At 38.5% G+C, this 17,021-nt stretch overlaps 2 protein-coding genes across 2 annotated transcripts; one reads left to right on the top strand and one right to left on the bottom strand.

Moving 5' to 3' along the window:
* The first annotated feature begins 5,649 nt into the window (after nucleotides 1-5,649).
* LOC103402080 (NAC domain-containing protein 41-like) lies at nucleotides 5,650-6,675 on the top strand. The gene has a single exon (XM_008340827.2). The coding sequence runs from the start codon at nucleotides 5,650-5,652 to the stop codon at nucleotides 6,673-6,675; it is 1,026 nt and encodes a 341-aa protein (XP_008339049.2).
* Nucleotides 6,676-15,584: 8,909 nt separating this feature from the next.
* Nucleotides 15,585-17,021, bottom strand: LOC103402033 (protein PAL OF QUIRKY-like). Its single transcript, XM_008340782.4, has one exon. The coding sequence runs from the start codon at nucleotides 17,019-17,021 to the stop codon at nucleotides 15,585-15,587; it is 1,437 nt and encodes a 478-aa protein (XP_008339004.3).

The following is a 17,021-nucleotide window of genomic DNA, read 5'->3' as shown; positions in this document are numbered from 1 at the left end:
TTGCATGTGTTCTAGGGTTGAAGTAGGTAACTTTTGATGCTTTTTCGGTTATACTCAACTCTATCTTCCAGTCTGAATATTTCTGGAAAAACAAGAGTAAATTGTAGCAATGGTCCCTCAATTTTAATCAAATTGAAGCAATGGTCTCTCAACTAAAAATCCATTACCATTGGTCCCTCAACTTATCAAAATGTGTAGATATAGTTATTTTCATCAATTTCGTCAAAATTTTGTCAAAATAAGTTATGTTAGAATAATCATTTATATAATTAGAGTTTCTCAACTCATCAAAGTGTGTAATTATGATCATTTTTGTCAACTATGTCAAAATTTTTGTCAAAACAAGTTATATTGGAAGGACCATTGCTACAATTGGATTAAAGTTAAGGGATCATTTCTCCAGTTGAATTAAAGTTGAGGGATCAATGGTAATGAATTTTTAGTTGAGGGATCATAGTTACACGTTTTGATGAGTTGAGGGATCAATGGTAATGGATTTTTAGTTGAGGGATCATTGCTCCAATTGAGTTAAAGTGAAGGGACCACAGTTTACTCAAAACAAAAAGACAAGAACCTTGAAACCGCGATATACGCTATTACCATCAACTCCACAAGTGCGATGACAATAAAAAGTACTAAAACGATTCGCTTATGCACACCAAAGAGAGAGACAAAAGATTTGATCCGTTGGGTTCAAAAGTATGATAAGGAAAACAATGATCGTGGTACGACATCTATACGCATATAACAGATATGAAGTCAAACCTTTGAGTATGAGTCCAAATGCTCAATGCGTAGGTTCTCCCTCCTCCGTTCCATTCTGTGGAAAACAATGATCACGAGAGTACGGATATGCATTCCTCCAGTTTCGATGCAACGAAGAACTAGTGCATCATTAGATGTTTGAGTCCACTGCACTATATATGCATTCTTTACCTGATATCAGCATCGTTAAGATGATCAGCCTCCTTCTTAAAGTCCTCTCCATGAAACAAACAAGATTACATATATGATTCTTCAAATCTAATAGTAATCATAAGAATAAGAATTACAGTACTAATTAATGATAATTAAAGGGAATTAAATCTTACAACAAAATTTATTCAACCTTCACTCCAAGTAACTTTGGCACGGTTGCTGCCTTGTCCTTCCTTTCCATGTTCAGAACTCTCAGTAGAAGAATGGCCTGCAGCAATTGTTCGCAAAACGTACTAACCCCATCCCATCATTTTAAAAAAAGCGAAAGATGCATTATCCAATTTAACAAGGCTTTTGTTCTCCAATTATCGTACCTATTCCCAACGCATAGGAAGCTACAAATGTCAAAATGCCAACAGACGGGAAGCGCAAGAACAATGATGTAAGTTATAACATATCAAGCTAGTACTTTCCTAAAATTAAATCTTTTCATGACCACACAGAAAGTTGAAAACCCAGAAATACGTTATATATGACTACACAAACAGCGATAACTGGATGCACAGAATTGATGATCAGAAAGAGGGAAACAACGAGTGAACGATAAAATGTGCATTTCCTTTGATTCCCTTGAAGAGCTAACACAACAGTTTTACAATTCTTATTATCCAACCTTTCAACATTTACATCGTATAAAGAATACAGGTCAATCAACTAGATATATTGATTAAGAAACCCAAAGAATCTGCATAAAAGAGTGCGCTAACAGTAGTCACCAGTCATTGAACGATCGTCCTCAGTCCTCCGGCAATCCATCAAAGAAATCATCCCCCAACATTCCGTCAACCAAATTAATCCAAAGATGATTATTACCGGCCAAGTCGTACATCAACTGGTCAAGGTCGGGAATTGGACCCAGCTCCTTGTAAGGATCCCCCTCCTCCTTTTCAGGAACCACCTTCTTCGATCTGTGCTTCTTTTGACGTCCTTGCTCTCGTGGGGCTGCTCCTTGTTTCCTCTTTTGCCCGCGGCGGCCGGCAGTTGGTGTTTTGGGGACGGTGATGCGCATAGGCTTTAGAGCAGGGGCATTGGGAGAACAGAGAGTAAGGACAACTGAACTGAAACTGTAAGTACCGGAACCCTGCTTCATGATCACACTTAAAGACTTAAAGTGGGTCATTTTTGTTAATGACTAATCAGTGTGTACGATTCAAATCAAGAAACCCAACAAACAAACGGAGAAAATTGAATGTAATAAGAAAGATTGCAAATTTATAAACCACAAACCCTAGAAATCACAAAATTCAGAAACCCTAGAAATCGCCACTGCGTTTGGGGTCGTCCCCTTCCTGCACAACACGTAGCGATTAAAATTGCCAATTAACCAGAGCGATACAGAAAATACCTTCGAACGATTGAAAACTGGGCATCTTCAAGCAATTGGAGAGAGAGAGAGAGAGAGAGAGAGAGAGAGAGAGAGAGATCCGAAATGCAAATAGCGATCAGATTTCAGATGAGAGTGAGAGATTCGAATTGCAAACACCGATCAGATTTCAGATGAGAAAAGTGGCCGTCTGTTCCTTTCGCTGCCCTTTAATTGATGTATTGATCGTTGAGAGAGTCGGATCACTTTTTTTCGACCGTTGGGACTTTTAGAGAGAGAGGGAGATGGGATTTTGAAATGCAAAGCGGGCGCTGACGGGAGAAATAACGCGCTCGAAGGCGGTCCCTTAATTGAATAAGGACAAGCAACAATCTACCCAAACGGTTCAAATCCAGGGTCGGTTAGTAATTACATGATGTAAGTTTTTCTTGTTTCATTTACATTTTCTTATCGATATTACCTTTAAATTGAAAAATAATTAAATTCAATCGCTCAGATTCAACATTTTATAAATTAAACACTAGATAAAAGTTGTACGTGTGCGTTTGAATACATGATAATGTAATAATACTTTCATTATCTTTTGATTGACAAACAAAGTTTTATTCATATATAGTTTAAATTAATTGGATTTTAATTTTTTAGTAAAGAGGTCTAAATTTTGATCAAACTACTTTACCTTTATTTATTTATTTTTCTTAATTTCCAATTAAATATTTTATATGCATTTTAAAAAATTAAGAGTTTTTTTTTAATAATATAGTTTAACTTCGCATTTGATGAGAATCTAAGAGTTTAATTTTTTTCGGAAACATGACCTACATCCATTTCATGGAAAATAATCTCCTTCTCCTTTTTTATCATCTTAAAACAAATATGAGTCATTATGTCAATAATTAATTGGGATTTGAGTTTTTGCGTCTCCTTCATATGATTCAAAACTAGTGAAGTTCTATGAAATGTATTTTGTGCTTTTATCCCTATAGGTAAAGCTTCCTATTAAGAATTGATGTAATATATAAATTGTATAAAGTTTTAACATAAATTTCTTTTAGGGTTACACATAACGTGTTGTTAGCTTTTTACATACCAAATTATATGATAATACAACATACGAGTAGCTTGGTACGTATCTAAACTAAAATTACATAATGTACCAAAATACTAATTTGTACACACATTTTGATTACATAACATACCAAAAATATAGCAAATTGGTACATTTCTTCTTACGTTACGTTTAATATATATATATATATATATATATATATATATATGTGTGTGCGCGCGCGCGCGCGCATGCATATATATGCTCACACCATGTATGTTATATCATTTGGAATAATGCAATACATTGGTACGTTTAAAATAACACATTAAAATGCTTTTTTGTTTTTTGTTATTACAGAAATTTTATTGGTTTTTTTTTTGAAATATATTGAATTAATGGGACATAAAGTAACAAAATTTTCTTTTACAAGATTTTAGGAGTGTGTTGTCTTTTTTTTTTTGCCAAAATTAATTTAAATTGTTGAAAGTGGTTTGTTCAAATCTATAAATGTCTAAGTTGTTTGGTCCAAGAAATTAAAAAAAATAAAGCATCTAGATCAAAATGCTCTATTAACAAAACATTATTTGTGCAAGTGGCCCTTTACCATAGTCATGAAAATGTGTTGAACTCTTGCATGACGGTGTGAGTTCGAACTTCGTCAGTGGCTAATCTGTAACATCCCACATCGCCCAGGGGAGCGATCCTTAAATGTGTATTCCCATCCCTACCTAGCACGAGGCCTTTTGGGAGCTCACTGGCTTCGGGTTCCATCGGAACTCCGAAGTTAAGCGAGAAGGAGGGCAGAGCACTCCCAGGATGGGTGACCCACTAGGAAGTTGCTTGTGAGTTCCCAGAAACAAAACCATGAGGGCGTGGTCGGGGCCCAAAGCGGACAATATCGTGCTACGGTGGTGGAGCGGGCCCGGGAAGTGATCCACCCCGGGCCGGGATGTGACAATTTGGTATCAGAGCCTAACCCTGGCCGTGATGTGCCGACGAGGACGTCGGGCCCCTAAGGGGGGTGGATTGTAACATCCCACATCACCCAGGGGAGCGATCCTTAAATGTGTATTCCCATCCCTACCTAGCACGAGGCCTTTTGGGAGCTCACTGGCTTCGGGTTCCATCGGAACTCCGAAGTTAAGCGAGAAGGAGGGCAGAGCACTCCCAGGATGGGTGACCCACTGGGAAGTTGCTCGTGAGTTCCCAGAAACAAAACCGTGAGGGCGTGGTAGGGGCTCAAAGCGGACAATATCGTGCTACGGTGGTAGAGCGGGCCCTGGAAGTGATCCACCCCGGGCCGGGATGTGACATAATCTAACAAAATCTATCATTTGTCAAAAAAAAAAAAAATTATTTGTCAACCAAAAAAGACATTATTTGTCAACCAAACAAGAGTAAAAAGATGATTTGGTCCTTTATTCACAATTCAATAAAAAGATTAAAAAGAAAATCATGGCCATTAAGGTATTTTGCACAATTTTTTTCTACTTTTATTTTTCTCTTCCTTCACCTACATATCACCAAAGCATCCCACAACACAACCTTCGCTGGCGCAAGGTGGGTAATGAGGCCAAGAAGCTCCAACCATTTTCTTTTGATTTTGTTCTGGTTTGATGCATATATATGACCTTCTTACATGCTGAGTGTATATATATATGCAGAATAATCATTCAAATATTCTCTTTAAATTTGCATTAATTCAGATGAATTGCATTGGCATTTTCTTGGAAAAGGGGTACTGTATTCTTCGGTAGATAAATGAATTTGTTAATTTCATAAATTCTTCGGTAGCAAAAACTGATAATTATTACCATTTCAGCAGACTGCAGTGCACTAGCATTCCTGAGAGAGAGAGAGAGAGAGAGAGAGAGAGAGAGAGAGAGAGTGAGTTTGTGTAATACCCCGCATGATTTTATTATCCGAATCGGTTTCCGACTTCCAGTGGCGGGAGGGAGGCGGCGCTTGCGAACAACAACGCGGGAGAAATATAGATATACTTTTCCTATCCAGTGTAGGATATATCAAATTCTTTTGAATCCCTAACAACGTGACTATTTTGCACACCCAACGGCTACTTATGTGAAACGCGCCCAGCCGTTGGATGACATTAGATCCAACGGCAGAGGCTTGGGAAGAAAAAGTATATAATCACCTACTCCTGTAAGGAAAGATCTCATACGATTTTGCACCAAAACAAAGAAGGTCCTTGTCCTCATCAAACCCTAATTTCTTCCACTTTAATTCGAGAAACCCTAACTCGATCATGAGCAGAAAACCTAACGACGTCTTAACAATGGAGGAGGAGGGTTATGGTGGTATTGTGCCGATGGGTTTCTATGAAAATCCGCTACTGGGTTCTAATGGTATGCCGCTGGGTTTTCGGTTTCATCCGACCGATCAGGATTTGATCAGTTTCTTCCTTTATCACAGAGTCCTCCACAGAGAGTCGTTAATGGCGTACTGCAACAATTTTAAGCTTATCTATGAGTTCGACCTCTTCGGCAAGACTTCACCGTGGGTGGTTTGGGAGAACTTTAGCGGACCGTGCCTTGACGGTCAAGATTTGTACTTCTTCTGCCAACTCAAGAATAGAAGCGAGGCGCGTATCAAACGTGAAATTGATGCCGGAGGAACGTGGAGTGAATCCAATTCAAAGCTGGTTAAGGATTTGCAGAATGAAAAACCTATTGGGAAAAAGAGGAATTTGCGGTATGAGAAGGAAGGGTGTGAGCACGACGGTGACTGGCTCTTGGAAGAGTACAGTATTCTTCCTAGTGTAGTTGGTGGCGCTGATGACTCCGATCACGAAATTGGAAAGGTGGTTCTCTGCCGACTTAAAAAGAATTCCAGGAGTGGAAACAAGAAGAATTGTTCGAATTCAACCCAACATGTGAACGAGGAGTGGGCAAAAAAGAGAGCAAGAAAAGAAGTCAAGGAGAAGCCGGTGAAAAAGAGAGCAAGAAAAGAAGTCAAGGAGAAGCCGGTGAAAAAGAGAGCAAGAAAAGAAGCGAACGAGAAGCCGGCGAAAACAAAGGCAAGAAACGACGTGGGATCACAAAATACTACTAGTATGATCGCCCATACAATCGATGAAAACAATTATAAGATGATTAGTGATGCTACTAACGATGATCAGCAGTGCATAAGTAACATGGACTGTAGTACGATGCCCGCAAATTTTTCTGACCATGATTATGTGCCGATAAGCTTGGTCAGCGAAGGTGGTGAGCCGCTTTTGAAAGATGAAGACTTTCTTTTTGAGAACAGCGAAGAAATGTTTTTTGACCTCGACGATTTGTTTGCACCATTAGATTTGTGAATCTGCATGGTCGCAAGAGGAGCTGCCCTCGAATTGACGAAACTCAAGTGCCTTTGCCGTTGGATGGGATGAACTGTTGGAACAACGTTTGTGGTTGGGCAATTGTGTTCAATGATCAGTAGAGGAGACGTATAGGTGACTACGGCTGTCTAATTTTGACGGTGTGCAGAAGCGCAGTTTTGATCACGACAGATTGTAATTTCTTTCTTATTTATATATAAGATGTTTCTTTGATTTCTTCTTGTTATTGAGTTAATTCCTGAGCAAATTCGTTTTACTGATAAAATGTATAGACTGACAAGTTGGTTTTTAACATGAATTGAAAGTATGAAAAAGCACAGAAACTCGTTGGCAGTACAATGAAAGAATCCGTGGTGGTAAATATTCCGTCGGAGCCAAGAAAAGATCGATCACTCCAATATAGAACCAGTTCAGATCCAAATGACAAATAAGAGCTTGCATAATTATGAAGAGCAAAATGAAATCATTGTATTCCCTACAGTATTCAAAGACGTCCTAGTAACAGGACCACCACGTCGCTTGAGACAATCCATGTCGTTGCACTAAGAGGCACATCTGTTCCTGCAGCATTCAAAGACATCCGAAACTTCTACCATGTTGTAAACGAAAAATTGCTAATGCTCTTATCTGAAGTTTCAAATTTACCTTCCGTGGACTTTCTTAAATCAACTTATCCAAATCCGAACACCGTCTGATTGTTAATCTAACAATGCAGAACAATCCCGTCATCGTCATGACCTACATTGTAGTTGAGTCCATCCGATCCAAAGCAATCCCAATTTAAGACTATTTACACAACGTTTAAGGTTGTATTTCCTTTAATTATGATTTAAAAAAAATATATATATTTCGTGAATAGTGATGTCTAGGCAACTCTTAAATAGGTGGAGATACTGGAGGATCCATATAGGGACCCAGGGGGTTTTAGGACCCTTCAGAAGCCCGAAGAAACACTTGTGAGCAACTTTCGGGACCCTCCAACAATTTGGGCAGGTGCAGTGGAGAGGCTTGTTGCCTCCATGGATGTGCAAGCAGCAGTGCTTATAACAAAGAAGAAGATGAGATTTTTAATTTTTGTTTTAAAAGACCTAGCCAAAAATACAATGTTTTAGAGCCAAGTCATTATAAAAAATTTAAAAACTAAAATATCTCTGTTTTCTCTATAGAGCCGAGAACTTCAATCTTTTCCAGTATCCCCAAATTATCCCAGCCCCAATCGTCATAACCTTCCAACTTTAAACCCAAGTTACCCTATTCCCCACCACCATTTGCCGTTCTACCACCTTTAGCTGCCTAATTTTATTTCTTCCAAATGCATATAAGTTTTTTAACCCTAGACTCTAGTCCCAACTCCCAATTAATAATATATATATATATATATATATGTTTACATTAACAAATTAAGTAAACTGTTGATTTGCCAATTTGCCCCTACCGTTAGTTTTTCAAATTGAGTAAATAGTTAACATGTCCGCCATCTAGTAACAAATTGAGTAAACTGTTGATTGGAAAATTAAGGACTCAAACTAATTTTTTTAGCCAATTTGCCCCTACCGTTAGTTTTTCAAACATTTTATCCATATTTCTGTTAAGTGAGAACATGTGCACAACATGTGAGGGTAGTTAAGTTATTTCACTCTTAAAAATGATTAAAAAATTGAAAATAAATTAAAAAAAAAAAAAAAAACTTTCCCTCTATTTTTTTCCTCTAATTCCTATCCTCAATTTTATTTTTCACTCATTCATATGTATGAGAAATGACATACGGTGTTATTGTCTTTAAAAGTATCTAAGTTAGTCTTTTTCTTGACGCATGTATTGCCATTTTTATTTTCTTTAACAAATTAATAATTTGACAAATGCTTTTAAATGTGCAAGAATGCAGTTGAAATATCCATCATTTGATTTTAAGTTGAGTTGTGCACTTTCTTCTCTTTTCTAGTAATTAATTTATTAGTTGAAAACATTGTACTTTGAGGAGGCAAGCAAAGCTTTGTGGAACTGCGTGGGTAGGGTATGCTTTTTTTTTTTTTTTGTGATTTGGTTGGATACTATTGTTAGAAAATTGGAGGAATAGTTAGGATTAGTGTAGTTAGCCGATCTTTGGAGTTTTGATGCTAGTCATTCGAGTAGTTTTTTTCTTTGACTTCTTGTAGTTTTTATTAGATGACGAACATGTTAACTGCTAGAAACTATTTTTATAACTCTTCTAACTCTTCTACTAGTAAAGTCTTAATGTCTCTAAAATAAAGCACAACATGTAACATGCTTATATTAATGCACTGCTTTGAAGACAATAACACCATGAGCATTTGTCAAATTATTAATTTGTTAGAGAAAATAAAAATGGCAGTACATGCTTCAAGAAAAAGACTAACTTAGATACTTTTGAAGACAATAACATTATATGTCATTTCTCATGCATAAGAATGAGTGAAAAATAAAATTGAGAATAGGAATTAGAGGGAAAAAATAGAGGGAAAGTTTTTTTTTCTTAAATTTTTTTTCAGTTTTTTAATCATTTTTAAGAGTGAAATGACTTAAATACCCTCACATGTTGTGCACATGGTCTCACTGAACATAAATATGGATGGAATGTTTGAAAAACTAACGGTAGGGGGCAAATTGGGTAAAAAAATTAGTTTGAGTCCTTAATTTTCCAATCGAAAAGTTCAGGGGGTAAATCGAAAGCTAGGTGAAAGTTTAGGGGGCAAATCGACAGTTTACTCTAACAAATTACATCTTTGTAGAGTCACTAATTGCGTTATATTGCTGAGGAGAATTCATTAGTTTTATTACCATTAAGATTAATCTTGATTTATTCAATGAACCAAATTCAATAGAAAATAGTGATATGGAACAAAATTAATCTAATTTCTTTTTTTAAACTTTTACGTTGGGACCCCCTGATCTTGAAATCCTGGATCCACCACTGGTTGAAGATGTATTAAGAGGGTTAGTATTCATGCCATGAATAGTGTGTGACTAGTCCCTCACCCCCTTGCCAGGGGAAACACTCTCACCTGGATGGCCCTTCAAATGTTTATGGCCCTGCCTCAGTTAGGAAGGCTAAGAAATCATATCCATAATCTTTTGGAATTCTAATCCTTTTATTCAAAATAAGGAAGAACATGAGACAAAGGACATCATAAGTCCCATCTTGAAAGAAAGCTTGAAAATAAGTAAACGTAAGTGGATGTAGTAGAATTTTCCACAATTATTATGAATACATTGAGATGATTGAGATATTATTGGTGAAGTCTGCATTGCTGGATCATTCTCTAGTATCTACCCGACTGTAGGTACCGCCGAGACTCTGCCCTTTTGATCACTGAAAACATACACACGGTTGCAACAAAAATTGTCCAATCTAATCAATCCAGGCTTTAAGATGAGAACTGTAACTGATGGGTTGCTCTTCTCGATTATGGCTGCAGCCTCCGACGCAGGCTTTCCAACTAGTTCCGGCCAAACATATTTGAATTCTGAAAATAGTAAAAATTATCGACCTTCAAATTTGTAGGTGCGTATTTGATATATAAAATAAAAAAATAAAAAAATATAGAAGTAGTGGAGAAAGAGAAATAAGAAACCTTGACCACAACATGCAGCATTTGTACAGTCTTCGCTGACGCAAGGTGGGTAATGAGGCCAAGAAGCTCCAACCATTTTCTTTTGATTTTGTTGTTGTGTGATGGATATGATCTTCATACATGGTGTGTGTATGTCTATATATATATATATGCACAATAATTATTCAAATTAATATTCTCTTTAAATCTGCATTAATTCAGATGAATTGCATTGGTATTTTCTTAGGAAAGGGGTTCTGTATTCTTTGGTAGCTAAATGAATTTGTTAATTTCTTACATTGAATTTGTTTATTTCATACATCGTATTTGTTTATTTGGTGAGCCTTTTTTCGCTGGAAGTGATATTCCCAAGTAGTTCGAGCATGTCGATCTTGCAGGGTGGCAAAGTCCGTATTCAAGTGCCTCTGGAGATTGGTTGGTTGTAATTTAAACGCCTTGGCTGTGTGCTTCCTTATGTCGCATTCCCCTTCGATTCTGTCAATGTCAAAGACTCCTATACTGTTGGGAACTTCAACATTCAGTTTAGAGCACCTCCTCAACCCAGCTTCTAAACTGCAAGTGGGGAAATGGTTTGAGTTGACTCCCACGTCTGCAGTTCCGGGTTCAAAGCCTGTCACCATTCGCATTGCTCTCACTTCAACTACTCCAATTCCATTGCCATATGCACTGCCCATGGTTCAGACGGTCCGTTCTCAAAGTCTTGCTTTTTTCACTCCCTGGAAGGATACAAATATGAATGACTCATGGAGCTTCGATGTTTATGATCCATAATCAGGATCCTGAAATTGTGCATGACAGGGAGCCAATGGTAGCAGAAACAAGAACGAAACATCTCCCCGGAAAGGATGTAATTGGCATTACTCCCTCAGGTGCAACCCATGTGCTAGCTGAGTTTGTTGGAACTGGATGGTCCTTGATGAACAACGACTGGTTCTTTCAGCTCCGGGATAAGTTTGATGAAGAAGACCCCAGCTTCGAACTCATTGGTAACCGAAGGGTGAGTATCTGCGTTATCTTTGATAGTAAAATGAATTTAGTGAACCGTTATTGAAATTCATATACATTAATCACTAACTCATGAATGTTGGTGGTGCAGGTACTTTCACTTCCAGGCAAAAAACTAGAGTATGAAACTAAGAACTGCTCTAAGCAGAAAAATGAACAGAACTTTATGACAGCTATCGAATTCTCTGCAGAACATCCCTATGGGAAAGCGGTAGCTATGCTCGATTCTAAGGTTGTTTGATGAACAGATCAAGGAAGGGTGGCTGTTACTGCCTGGGATCACCTTGGCTTTTATACTTGCTGATAAGTTGACAAAGGAGGGGTATGGCGGTTTCGATACCAATGTAGAGAGGCAAAAGGAATCGATGGAGAATGATTTGAAGGAAGATCTAGTTCAGTTCAATGAGAAAGGAAAATAGCCAACCAATTCAGTGCCTCGGAGAAATTGGGTCATGGTGTGCTACTGGAGGAGGTGGATGGAAAAGCCAATGGACGGCAGCTATGGTAGTGAAGACCTCCTCCTACACTTGCGTCAGTCTTTAGCAAAAATAATGTTTGTATTTTCACTCTTGAATCTAGTTTCTGTAATGCATATGTATCAGAAAATGACAAGCTTTCAATAAACGATTTCTTCTCCAAGACTTTTATTCTTTGTGTTCTGTTTCTTGTACTCCAAGCTTCCACCATTTTCACATAACTTCCGTCGAATCGGAACCATTAGCCCCCTACCGGAAGGCACATTGTTAATTCCAGTTTCTTGCTCTCAATGTCAGGTTGCAGTCGGGCTTTTTCAACTTTGATGATCAAGACTGCGCTTCCTGTAACCGAACCGAATGCATTTCCTCAGTTTAAAACTTCCTTTTCTAGCATCGGAGTATTGGAATTAAAACGTTGTGACTCAAGTGGTTATAGGTATTTACTCGTGCATGTGAAGTCCTAGATTTGATTCCTCCCACCTTCAGTGTCTATCGTCTCTTTGTTTATGTCCCTTAATTCTTCTTTGATTATTTGATCCTAATGCTAAGAAAACAAAGTGTAATAATTTGTGGACACCAATTTTCTCATCCCACACATCCCTCTTATTTAGCGATTCAATTCAACAAATCAAAAGAAACTCATGCTTATGGGGCGCGTCGAATTGCTGGAAGGCCTTGGTGGAGTCTCCAATTTTGTAATATGAACATAGAAAACCAAAACTTTTCCAAATTCACTTCAATAATCTTGTACCCATGCTGCCCCAACTCCAAACTCGATGTTTGTTAACTAAGCAGCGCATTCCCAAACTCTTTTTATTTATTTATTTTTTTTATTTTTATCAAACAAACTCCTTTTTCGGACCAAAACTGAGACTGACGTAGTAAAATTGCTTACTCAGTGCTTGCACTAAGGAATGATTCGCGATTCAGATTCTTCCTCTCCAGAGCCCTGATCAGTTTTGACTGAAAAGTTTTACCGGAAGAGGTCACTCTGCTTGCCGAGGGGGAAACACTCTTGTTTTAATACTTAGAAATCACTAGCCAAAACAAAAGGGAGAATATAGGTAAAAAAAAATTAAAATAAAAACCAAAACCAAATTCTCCATCATTTCATTTCCCTTTTTTTTTCTTTTTTTTTTTTTAGAACCATTTCATTTCCCTTTCTTATATTCTTCCGTCCCATCTTTGTTGACCAACTTTTGGATGCAGATACGCACTACTAACTTACATGACAATGTACACTACCACATAATGTCCCATCAAATGTTAATTTTTTGTTGAAAAAATTATATTATTTATATTAAGGAGATGGGCTAGCCATAATAATATGGTTTAAATTCTTCTTTAGCGAGAATCGAACCAAAAGCCTCTCACTTACTAATGAAGAGAAATACTACTACATCGTAGTACTAAGTAGCTCGTCAAATGTTAATTTTAGCTTAAGTCAAAATATTTACAGTTATTTTTTCCTAAACTTAACAACCCAAGCCTTTTTGGTACTTAATATTACGGTCTAATAATATTCCATCACTTGTAAGTGAAAGGTCTTATATTAGATTCTCGCTAAATGCAAAGTTGAACCACCTTATTACTAATCCATTATGAGGGTAAGCCCAACTCTTCCCTTTTATTGTAGATAATACATTTTATTAAAAACAATAATAATAAAACAATCAAACGACCTTTTATTATATCATTTTTACCAAATTTTGGGCTGCTATAAACAAACGAAAGCTCCACATATCTCTGCCCTTGTCTTCAATGTCAATAAAATAAGAACATGTAAAGAAAAAAATATACACATATTTTTATTTTATTGGAACGATACAATACCAATATACTCGTATTATATAAATCAGTCCATCTCATATTAAAGAATCTAGTTCCACATCTAAAATGATAATAATGATGACGAATATAATAATAGTCCACTTGGATAACAAAACAATGGCAGACAGAATCAAAAGTGCAAAAACCAGGCTGGAAAAGAACAACCCAACAACAATTATTTAAAAGAAAAACTAATGAAAGAAATTTGAAAACTTTGAATTTTAATCAAAATGATAAAAATGTATTGTAATTAAATAATACCATGAGTGACTTTTTAGAATAAAAATGTTATTTTCGTTAAAAATGAACAATACCAAAAGTGTTTTGTTAAAACTTTTTACAATAACGTGTAAGTTGCAGCTCCTTTTGGTTGCAATTTGCAACGGAAAGGCCAAAAATAAAGTAGTTACATCCACCACAATGGCAACAACTTGGCTGGTCACGTGAGTGCTATACACGTGCTTGCAAGAATATGCCCGCCACAGCCACCGCGCGACATAAATCATAATCGAGCTACAAATATTAAACTAAACAACAATGCTATTGTCCTTAATCCTTGTATTTTGTCACCATTCTTAATAACCAAATCAACAACTTGTTTCACTCGAAAAGCTAAATCACACAATTCATGTGTTTTTAAGCCTTTACTACACCACTTCCAATTCAAAGACCAACATTAAAAAAAAACAAACACCAATAATTAACTGCATATAAAATATGATGCAGACAGATTCCACCAAACCCACGCCGCACTCTTATCCAACTTCCCATGATCCACACATTATTGTAGTTAATCCATGAAGTCAGCATTCAAATGAAGGATCGAGATCCACTCTGAATCTGTGTCCGGAACAGGCGGATCAAGAATTTCGGACAACTCCATTTCAACCATACGCGCCTTGTTAGCCCATTCCACTGACCCACTTCACAAAAATCTAAAAACTTCATAAACTCTGTATCTCTTTCTCTCTTGAACAGTTCGGATCTCCTCCTCCACGTGCTCCGGACACGGAGATTGGATCTCAATCCTCAACTCAAGACCAACAAACCGAAAACAGACGAAATAAATACACTAAAAAAATTCCTCGGATACACATGATAACCAGGCTGGATAAGAAGAATCAACAATTACTTCATTTGTATTAAGTTAATACATCATAGCACACATTACTGCATTCTATTACAATATAAAGTAGACTAGACCTTACATTAAGTTAATATAAACAAACTATCAAGCGATATCTCGTTTGAGGTCAAAAAATATTTTTGATGCAGATCCCGCCACATGGTCTACACATATATGCATCATAACCCGAACTACGACAACTCACTTTAACATCTAAAATATTTCCACCATATTTATCCTTGTTCTTGTCACCATTCTTTGTACCCAAAGTAGCAGCGTGGTACTCAAAAAGCTGAATAACAACATTCATGTGTTTGTATTGTTCTACTACCAATTTAAGAGCAATATAGAAAAGAGAGCAAACACAGAAGTTACACCAAAACTGCAGATTAATTATGAACAGATGCCATACGTTCTGAATGACAGTTATATCGATATACTAATCAACTTTTCAGGTAACGAAAGCTGCTAACATATCAGGAGAAAACGCTGCTACAATCTTTATCGAGGCTCTTGTCACGTTTCTGGGTAACTACAGCAGCTACATTTCACGCAAAAGGCTCAATCACAATATCTGTATCAAGTATTTTCAGTGTTTCACTACTACTTTCGATTCAGGAACAACTAAAATCCAAAGAAACCCAATACTTTGCACTAAAACAATTCCTCATATACACAAGAAACAATGTTAATTGTCATACCATCAGAACAATAATAAAGGTTTCCAATTTCAAAACCAGAGACGCATCCACCACAAACCCATACAATTAAATTCTTATTTCTTCTTATTTAAACTGTAGAACCATTAGAAAACAAAAGAACAAACACATTATATATGAATTTTATTATTTATATTTGTCACATAGCAGACGCTTGGGGTGCCATGGAAACAACAACCTTATCATCTTGAATTTGATTCAATACACCAGCAGCAGCTTGTCTCCCATCTACGGGCACCGGAGCAACCGTCTGATATGAAGAAACGACACCTCCTGCTGCAGTGTAGTATACCTGCCTCCCGACGGCGTCATACCCAACCTGTGCAAACCCTTCACTATAAGCTGCAGCCTGCTGTGCCTGCTGAATTTGTTGTGCCTGCTGAGCTTGTTGTGCTTGCTGTGCTGCCACGGCAGTATTGTACACTTGAGCGTCCCGGTACACCTCTGGTGCCATCCTCTGCGGTACTCCATAGTATGCCTGACCAACTGGACCAGTCGCCGGTCTAGGGGCGGGAGCCTGGTATACACCGGTCGGAGTAGAAATGAGATAAACGGGCTGCTCCGGTCCAGATGGGGCAGTCGTCACCGGATAACCCCCAGTGTTCATGTGCCTCTCTGGCATATACGCAGTTGGAAATGGCACAGGTGGTGGCATTCCCACCGGAGACGACCCTTGCGCCGGTTGAATGTTCTCTGGCAGTTTCTGTGTGTAATAATCGCCGGTGTAACCCATAGGGTTTCCCATTTCGTCGCTTTTCCGGTGATAGATGGTGGTCGGCTCGTGACCAGCAACGATTTGCATCCTCTGCAACTCCTGGATCTGCCTCTGAATCTCCGCCTGAGACATCACCGGTTCTCCGGTGTGGCGATCCCCAGATCCAACCAGAGTGCTTTTCACAAGCAAATCGGGAACCGTCGGCGGAGTGACCGAGTTGGGAAATTTCGCAACCGGCACAGCCGTGTAACCCTTATCGAATCCGAACAGGAAATCGGGGTTTGTCGGCGAGGCCGTGACCGGAGCCGTCGGAGAGGATCCATCGGGAGACCCGATCTGAACCGAATTCAAAGCGTCGACGAACCACTGGCGCTCGGACTTGGTCTCGCTGGAGCCGAAGCTAGCGGAAGTGTTGCTGTCAAGAGGGAAGAGAAAGAGTCGGAGCCTGGCGGGCTTAGCTGAAGCGCGGTAGAGCCGGTCGTACTCGACCATCATGTGGTCGAGGTCCTCGTCGTTGGTGACGGAGATGAGAGCGTCGAGATCTTCGCCGGGGAGCTGGTACTTGAAACAAACGGCATCGTTAGAGGTGTCGCAAAGGGAGGAGAGCTTGGAGATGAAAGCGGAGAGCTTGATATTGCGATCGACTGTGAGGATTTTGGTGTCACCGCCGACGTAGGCGAGCTGGTGGTCGTGGGGGCGGGGCTGGATTTTGCCGCCGTAGCTGCACATGAACTTGACTTTGTAGGTGGAGGTGGCGGAGGGGGCTTGGTCGTCCCATGAAGGGGTGTCGCAGTCGATTTCACGGGAGCGAGGGGAGGAGTCGCGGGAGTCCGGGTAGGAGTGGTTGGAGTAGTTCTCCAT

This window comes from Malus domestica, chromosome 15 (genome assembly GCF_042453785.1).
Source record: "Malus domestica chromosome 15, GDT2T_hap1".
In the NCBI taxonomy this organism is placed as follows: domain Eukaryota; kingdom Viridiplantae; phylum Streptophyta; class Magnoliopsida; order Rosales; family Rosaceae; genus Malus; species Malus domestica.
This window is presented reverse-complemented; position numbering and strand designations above follow the sequence as displayed.

Excerpts from the sequence above, each read along its gene's own strand:
- LOC103402080 (XM_008340827.2), top strand. The coding sequence starts at position 5,650 with ATGGAGGAGGAGGGTTATGGTGGTATTGTGCCGATGGGTTTCTATGAA.
- LOC103402033 (XM_008340782.4), bottom strand. The coding sequence starts at position 17,021 with ATGGAGAACTACTCCAACCACTCCTACCCGGACTCCCGCGACTCCTCC.